Below are 8,280 nucleotides of genomic sequence, written 5' to 3' on the forward strand. Positions count from 1 at the left end.
AACCAGAAAGTTTCTGCTTGATTCATTCTACCCTCATAGGCTTCTTGGGGGGGTAAATGGTGAAATACTGAAAACATGAAATGCACCTGGAGAAGAAATGGTGAAGTGGGTCCTGTCCCAGAGAGCTCACAATGAAAGAATTACAGGGACTTTTAAGTAAGAAAACATGAGATCAGGATTCTCAGAGCCCTGTTCAGTTAAGTTTTGAACATACCCCAAGATGGAAATCCCACCACCTCTCTGCGTTCCTGTTCAGTGTGTGATCACCCTCATGGTGGAAATGTTTTTCAAATCATAGAATGTTAAGGGGTTGGAAGGGACCTTAAAGCTCATCTAGTCCCACCCCCTGCCATGGGCAGGAACACCTTCCACTAGACCAGGCTGCTCAAGGCCTTATTGAACCTGGCCTTTGACACTTCCAGGGATCCAGGGGCAGTCACAACCACCTTGGGCAACCTGTTTCAGAGTCTCACCACCCTCAAAGTTAATAATTTCTTCCTAATATCTAATCTAAATTTCCCCTCCTTAAACTTGCACCCATTACTCCTTGTCCTATATAATATTCCTATATAATAAATATTAGATTATTAATGAGAACCAAAATATTTGGTACATTAATTGCCTAGACCTGGGAATTCCCAAGCAATGAGACATTGCAGGAGAATCAAGTTGCCTCCAAGCCCCAGAGCCACATAGACCCCCCCTCCTACATGTAGGATTTGGGATGGCCAACACAGGATGAAAAACTCAGAGGTGACAGACCCAGCTGGGAGCAACTCAAAGCCAGGCTGGACAGGGCTTGGAGCAGCCTGGTCTAGTAGAAGGTGTCCCTGCCCATGGCAGAGAGGTGGAACTGGATGATCTCTAAGGTCCCTCCCAACCCAAAACAGTCTATGACTAAGATTTTAATATCAATGAAGAAAAGCCCCAGTATTGGTAACAGCCTGAACAGAGCAGGGAAGGGAAAAGTCCTTGGGGACACTTAAAAACCATTATGACAAAGCTTTTCGGTCTTCTCACTGAGTTTTACTCAGCAGTCTTTGTTCAGCCTGAATGCTTCCAGCTGAACTCAGAGACAACACCTTCGAGCCGAAATCAGGCTGTCAGCGAGGGCTGTGTCCTCACAGAGTGGGAGGCGGCTGGGCACAGTCCTCCTTTAAGCACCCAATCGCCCTGCCAGGAACTGCCCAGCTTCCTTCCCAGTCCAACCAGTTTACAGACCGGTACAGCTGGTGAGGTGAGTGAGGCCAGCGCCTGGAACCCGCCCCATTCCCTCCCCAGCAGCCAACTGGGGAGCTCCCCTGCCATTTGGGGAGGGCGGATCTTCCTCCCGTATAAAAGGAGGTGGGTGGAAGGGGTTTGGCTGTAGGAGGTCCTGTTGTGGGTGGGTAGAGGTCCTGTGGGCAGGGGAAGGGCTGTGAGGAGTAGAGGGGAGGCTGCCCAGCCTGCTCCCCAGATTGATGCACAGGGTGAGCCTGGGAAGAGCAGTGGATGAGAGCTGGATGCAGGAATGTGGGGCTTGGGGGAAAAGCAGTGAGTGCCTTCACTGCCCTGGGGCGATGTGGGTGAGAATGGGGTGGGAACTCAGCGCCTGTTTTCTTAGGATGGCTGCAAATTGCTGCTTGGCTGAACGTGAGAAGATGGAGAGCTCTGCACCCCCCTGACTGCATGTGGAGGGTCAGAGCTGTGCCTTCAGGTCCCTGCAGGAGCCTTGCCCAGGGGTGTAAGGTCACAGGGGGCCTTCCTGCAGTCGCTGGGTGCAGGATGGCACTGTGGGAGTGCAGGCAGAGCTGGAGTGAGCTGCATGAGCCTTGTCCTTGCTCTGTTCTGCTGTGGGTGCTGGGTTTTTGCCTGGGAATGAGCCCATACAGGGGGAGGGATTTGTCCTGGAGGCCTGGCACCTGCCCCTGGCCTGCAAAGGTAGCAGCTCAGGTGGTCATGCTCATGGTGAGATGGGTATCATGGCCTTGCAGAGGGCTGGGGGTGGTTTTCCTCCTCTTCCTCCTTGGAGAGGGAAGTGCTTTGGATGAGACTGAAGTGGGTCTAGAGTGAAAGCATGAAATAAGGAGGTACATGGAGATAAGGGAATCAGGTGCATGGGATAAGGATGGCAGATGCTGGTGGTTCTGATGTGCTGGGGAACAGAGCAGCCTTCCCTCTTGAGGAGGAGTGTTCCTTTGCTGACAGACAGGTTAAAGCTGCAGGAGTGTGAGCATTAATGCCTTACAGAGCTCCCAACACTTCCAGTCTCTCACAAGGAGAATGGACTTAGCAGCAGTCAGAGCTCTGCAGATGATTAACTTCCCCAGATGTGAGCTGTGGGTGGTGTGAGCTGTCCTGGGGCTCAATCCATGCTGCCTGACATGAACCCAGTGCCTGGATAGTCAGGGCAGACTCCTTGGATGACCTGTGCTCAGCTGTTTCCAGGGATCCAAACTGTTGCTGGTGCCTTCGGCAGCAGGAGCATCTCTTTAGCTGTCTCTTAAGATAATATGCAGAGTTTTGGATAAAACTGGAGCAGGCTTGTGAATAATCATCACATGCCCTTGAAGGCAGAGAACTAAAGCTCATTCTTTTACCCTTGCTAAATCTAGTTTCGATGACCACTTAATATCTGTACCTGGATCTAAGACATTAAATTAATGTTCCCTAACATGTTTTTCTCTTGAGCCCTTCCAAAAGGGATTTGGCTTGTGCTGCAGCACAGGAATGGCTCTTCTGGTGGGGCACCCCAGGATTGCTATTGATTTTCTCATCAAGCTGTCTCAGAGCTGTGCCAGGTGCCTCAGAGCCCTGTACTGAGTGCTGTGGAGCTTGAAGCTGAGCCTCTGATCAGTGCTGGTCTCTGGGATTAGTCTGCAGGGAGAACTGGTGCTGTGGGATGAAAGCCAAGCTGAGCTTTCCTTGTACACCCACAGCCAGCAGAAGTCCTCAGAAGAACTGCAAGTGACTGGGGCTTCATGCCAGAAATAACTGCTTATGTATTGGTGTGACTTCCTGAAAGGAACTGCAGGATGGTGCTGCTCCATCTCCCCCTCATGCAGAGCCTTCTGCTCCCAGATGCTGTTAGCAGAGTGTAGGAATGCGCCCCAACTGGTTCCACGCCACTGCAGTCAGTGGGGCAAGCAGTGGGTAAAGCAAGGGGTGGAGATGTTCTAATTCCAGGGCTGATCTTTCCATGGGAGCAGCACTTCCCTTGGTGCATTGGGAAAAAGATGAGTCACTGGCCTGTGCTGCTTCTGGGTCACTAATAAAATCACAGAATGGAATGGGTTGAAGGGACCTTAAAGATCATCTACTTCCAACCCCCCTGATGTGAGCAGGGAACCTGCCACTACCCCAGGAAAAAAGGACTTTGGGATATTCCCCAGGCCAAATTCCCCCTTGCAGTATGAAAACTGCTATTGGAATTATGTTGTTCAGGGCTGTGTTGCATTAAATTATATATATGAGCTAGGATGGAAACTCCTCCACTTCCTTGGTCCTATTTATCTTCATGGACTTTGCCACAGGAACTTAAGGAGAATGTTTTGTGTATTTCTGAGTTGCAGCTTCCCTTCAAATCTAGGGCAGAGTGTGACAAGGACCTGCTAATCCCTCCGCAGCTGCTGGAGATGCCAGAGGGCCCGTCAGTGAGGAAGTTCCAGCTGCTGACCTCCCCTTTTATGGGACAAGTGGTGGCCAAGGTGGGGGGAAGCAGCAGGAAGCTCAATGTGAACGATCTGAATGCCCTGAGGCTCCAGGACTCCCAGGTGAGCTGTGCTACAGTTGAATTTACAGATCCATGACAAGTCTGAGGGAAGTCACCATTGTCCCGCACCTGGGTGACTGAAGGTGCAGAACCTGTGAATGTCCCCTGAGGGTGTCACCTGGCTAAGTTGAGGTGTCTGTGCTGTGGGTACTTGTCAGAAGTCATACTGGGATCCTGCTGGGACTTCACACGCCTGATGCCCCCAGATGATGATTTGGACCTGACTGGCCAAACCCTGGTGCAGCCTCACCTCTGATTAAAGGTGGGGAGCAAAATGAAAAGCACAAAATGCACCCAGCACAAAGTGGGAAGATGAATCAGAAGCGATGATGACAAATTTCAAACCCCTGAGTGTGTGTCCTGGTGGGCCTGATGGGAGCCCCTGTGAGGGATTTAGAATTGAGTGGCATCTGAAAACCTTGTGCTTCAGGCGAGCAGAGAAAAGAATCTGCAAGGATCACCCCAGCTCTGATGAGAATGGTTTGGATGCTGATGAATCCCATGTTCAGGGCGGGCTGATGTGTCCTCTAGTAGAGGTTGTAGAAAGTAAGTCACTTGTAGGGAAGCAGCCAGAGGTTTTATCCCTGGAAGTGTTCAAAGTCAGGTTGGATGAGGGCTGAACAACCTGGTCTAGTGGAGATTGTCCGTGCCTATGGCTGGGGGCTTGGAATGAGATGAACTTTAAGGTCCATTCTAACCCAAGTCTTTCTAGTCTTTGACCCAAGTCTTTGATCCTTTATGAATCATCAGCACATCCCACCTCTCTTCTCAGGTTCATGGGAAGAACTTGTACCTGGCATTTGTGGCAGCTGAAGGTCCCTTTGGACCAACTGCAGAAGAGACAGCGCTGCAAAGAGAGGCTGCTTGTGGGGCACACTGTCCTGCCCAGGAACAGCAAGGACATCCCAGTTCCCAGGATGAGGAGCTGCAGGAGCCCCAGCACTCAAGATCTGAAGCCTCAGAGGCAGCAGAGGGTCGTGGCAATTGGCTGCGCATCCACTTTGGCATGTTCGGCAGCGTCCGGGCAAACGAGTTCTCAAGGGCCAACAGAGCCAATAAAAGGGGGGACTGGAAGGATCCTGTGCCCAGGTATTTCCTCATCTCTTTTCTCCCAAACCAAATGTGTGGGGAAATGCTCTTAGCCTTGATTTTTCTCTGATAATTTCTAAGGAATGAGAGAATGTGGGGTGTGTTCAACCAGAGAATCTGCAGTGGAATTGTAAGATGCAATTGCCTGACAATTATAGTACCAGCTCCGCTAAAAGTTTTATTTTGAAGACAGAAGTTTTAGCATGCCAGGCTGAATCATGCCCTAAAAATGCCAGTTTCTCCCAGTTATGTATTTTTGAAAAAGCCTTGGATAAATAGCAAATGTCTCATACACCTGGAGTCACAGGCTGGAGTGATGCTGTTGAAGGCAGCAGTGAATTGAAAACATGGCTATGGTTTGTGTCCTGTGTCCCACTGGAATTGTACAGAGCAAGGGGAACAGCTTCCCAGAGAAGCTGTGGCTGCCCCCTCCCTGGAAGTGTCCAAGGCCAGGTTGGACAGGGCCTGGGGCAACCTGAGGTAGAGAAAGGTGTCCCCGCCCATGGCAGAGGGTGACCCAAGATGATCTTTGGGTTCTCTTCCAACCCAAACCATTCTGTGATTATTTGAAGGATGATTTTATTTCTATACAAATATCTTTAGACAGTTTTTTGTGCTACTTTTAACATTAATTTCTCTTATTTGTGGACTGTGGTGCTGGAGGCTTGGTCATCCAGGGTCACAGGGCAGCAGAAGAGAAAACTCTCCACCAGTTGTGTGGGTTCACACCAAGCTTCATGGGGCAATCATGAAAGATGTCACCGTGCCCTAAGGCAGTGTCCAGCTGCGGAGTATAACAAGTAGTTCAGAGATGTTTCTGATGAGAGTCTCCAACTTCCCTGCTTCTCCCAGGCTGGTTCTGCACTTCGAGAGCGGAGGCTTCCTTGTTTTCTACAACTGCCGGATGCTCTGGTGCTCCTCTCCGAGGACTGATCCTGCTTCTGACATCCTGTCTCTGGAATTCCACCGTGGCCGGGCGCTGCGTGCCCTCTGTGCACCCAATCCCATCTGCTATACCCTCCTAGACCAAAGATATTTCTCAGGGCTGGGTGAGTTCCAGGGAATAGGGGCAGGAGGAGGAATGGAGGAAGGTGGGTGGGATGTGTGCAGATGCAGAAGTGCATGTCTGGGCAGTTTTCTCTTTAGTCTAAGAGCTTTTGGTTGATCCAGCTGAGGGCATGTGGTCATCTTCAAGGTCTGTAACAATGGTAGAGGGAAGAGAACCTCTTCCAGTCCAATCCCAGCTCCAAGTCTACTCTTTGGATGCCACCTCTGGAACAGGGAATGGTGTTGCTGGCTGGGAATCTTGAGGCAGAAATCATGGGTTGGAGCCAGCAGCCTGCATTACCTTCATTAGGAATATTCTTACTGTCTCCTTGTTTCTGACCCCTTCCAGGGAACATCATTAAGAACGAGATCTTGTACCTGGCCAGGATCCACCCGTTAACACCAGGCTCTCTCTTGGCTCTCCCAGATCTGGAGCGTCTGCTGGACTGCGCCGTTCAGTTCAGCTCTGAGTGGCTGCACAACAAACTGCGTGGCCAAGGGCTGCACCCCCAGGTGTACCAGAAGGAGCAGTGTCCCCTGGGCCACCCGCTGATGAAGGGCACTTTTGGACCCTCGGGTGGCTTCAAGAGACTTACGTGGTGGTGCCCACAGTGCCAGCCTGCGGTGCTGCCAGGGGCTGGGGACCCTTCCCCAGTCACTGAGTGACCTGTCCTGCAGGATGCTGGCTGCTCTCTGATCCATGCTCTTTGTTGTCCTAGAAGGTCTCTGTGGTTTCTTTGAGGCTGTTGAGTTTGGCCCTTAAGGAGCTGGCACAGTTCAGTGCTCAGTGGAGGTCCCAGGTCCCCTGAGTGGCTGCAGAAAGGAAAAAGTGGCTGTCCATGTTTTTTTGTCACAGTGGCACAGCAGTTTAAAGAGTTTGAGTTCTGAGGTGTTTTGGTTGTCCTGTTCAGGTGGCAGTGGATGGGAAGTGTAAAGGGTCGAGCAGGGGATTGCTGTGGTCTGCAGTGACCTTGTCCCTTGACCCTGGAGGAGTCAGCAAAACAGAGGATATCCCTCTGCCTAAACAGCTTGACTAATTAGGAATTAAATAATCCTGCCTCTGTCTGGAGCTGTATACTTGCGTGCTGGGCTGTGACTGGGCGTGGTTAAACATGAGGGGCTGTTCCCTGTGTCAGATCTGACAGGAACAGCTCCCTCCTTCCATGTCAACATATACAAAATATACGTCAGCAGTGCTTGGGTGGAGCTCACCTCTACACCCACAGGTTTCAGCTTTGTGGCAAACTGCCAATTCCAGATGTCACTTGTAAAAACAAAAAAAAGGAAATACAGTGTGTGACAGTGTTGCATAAAACTCAGGATCTCCAAGGAAACCTGAAAGCAGAAAGGTTTGGAAATAGAGCTGTGTCTCTATACACTAGGTGGGAAGTGCTGCTGTCCTCTCTCTCCCTGGATTTGAGTTTATTTTAATATTAAGTTGTTGACTTGAGCAAAAACATTAAAGCTGGAATTAGGATTGGTGATACTCACCTGAAGTGTGTCCTTTCTGGCAGTTTCTTGGTTAAAAACTGGGCTGTACATGGAAATTTGAGCTGCCTGGAGTTGGTTAATAGCTACCTCTTTGGTGCTGCCTGTGGTACCTGTGACTTTCCTTAGCTGTGTGTTCTCATTAATGGGAGCTGGATGTAAAGATGGATTGCAAATCAGCTGGGAATGCTGGAGGTAAACACCTCCGCTGTAGGCAGCTATTCCTAGGCAAGACTTGCACAGCCTCTCCCCTGTGAACTGCAACGCCTTTGAGTGGTTGCAGAGTATGAGATTGCTGAATAAACCAATTAATGGGGTTATGGGGCCAAAGAAGGTGGTTAATGTCCCTTCTGCAGGGTGTTGGCAAAGTCTTTCTGAAACAGAGAATCACACAATATCCTGTGTTGGAAGGGACCCACAATGATGATCAAAGCCCAGCTCCTGGAAGAAGACCACTCACAAAAAAGAACCCCAGAAGCTGAATCTTGTGCTTTGAACAAGGAGGATGGAGCTGGCTATGTTTTGGGTTCTTAGCACAGGAGGGATGTGGACTGTTGGAGCAAGTCCAAGGAGGCCATGGAGATACTCTGAGGGCTGGAGCACCTCTGCTATGGAGACAGGCTCGGAGCTGGGGGTGTCCAGGGTGGAGAAGGCTCCAAGGGAGGCCTTAGAACCCCTTTAGGCACTAAAGGGGCTAAAGAAGGCTGGAGCGGGGCTTTGGGCAAGGGAGAATGGCTTCCTACTGCCAGAGCAAAGGGATAGATGGGCTACGGGGAAGGAATTCTTCCCTGTTGGGGGCGGGGGGGAGGAGCTGGGATGGGATTCCCAGAGCAGCTGTGGCTGCCCCTGGATCGCTGGAAGTCTCCAGTACAGGGCTTGGAGTAGACTGGGACAGTGTAAAGTGT

At 50.7% G+C, this 8,280-nt stretch overlaps 1 protein-coding gene across 1 annotated transcript; it reads left to right on the top strand.

Moving 5' to 3' along the window:
* Positions 1-3,071: 3,071 nt before the first annotated feature.
* Positions 3,072-7,427, top strand: NEIL2 (nei like DNA glycosylase 2). The gene is made up of 4 exons (XM_063391802.1): positions 3,072-3,752; positions 4,524-4,840; positions 5,693-5,889; positions 6,237-7,427. Exons 1-4 carry the CDS (start codon positions 3,459-3,461, stop codon positions 6,551-6,553), a joined length of 1,125 nt encoding a protein of 374 aa, XP_063247872.1. The 5' UTR covers positions 3,072-3,458; the 3' UTR covers positions 6,554-7,427.
* The last annotated feature ends 853 nt before the right edge of the window (positions 7,428-8,280 follow it).

This window comes from Prinia subflava, chromosome 2 (genome assembly GCF_021018805.1).
Source record: "Prinia subflava isolate CZ2003 ecotype Zambia chromosome 2, Cam_Psub_1.2, whole genome shotgun sequence".
Lineage (NCBI taxonomy): Eukaryota > Metazoa > Chordata > Aves > Passeriformes > Cisticolidae > Prinia > Prinia subflava.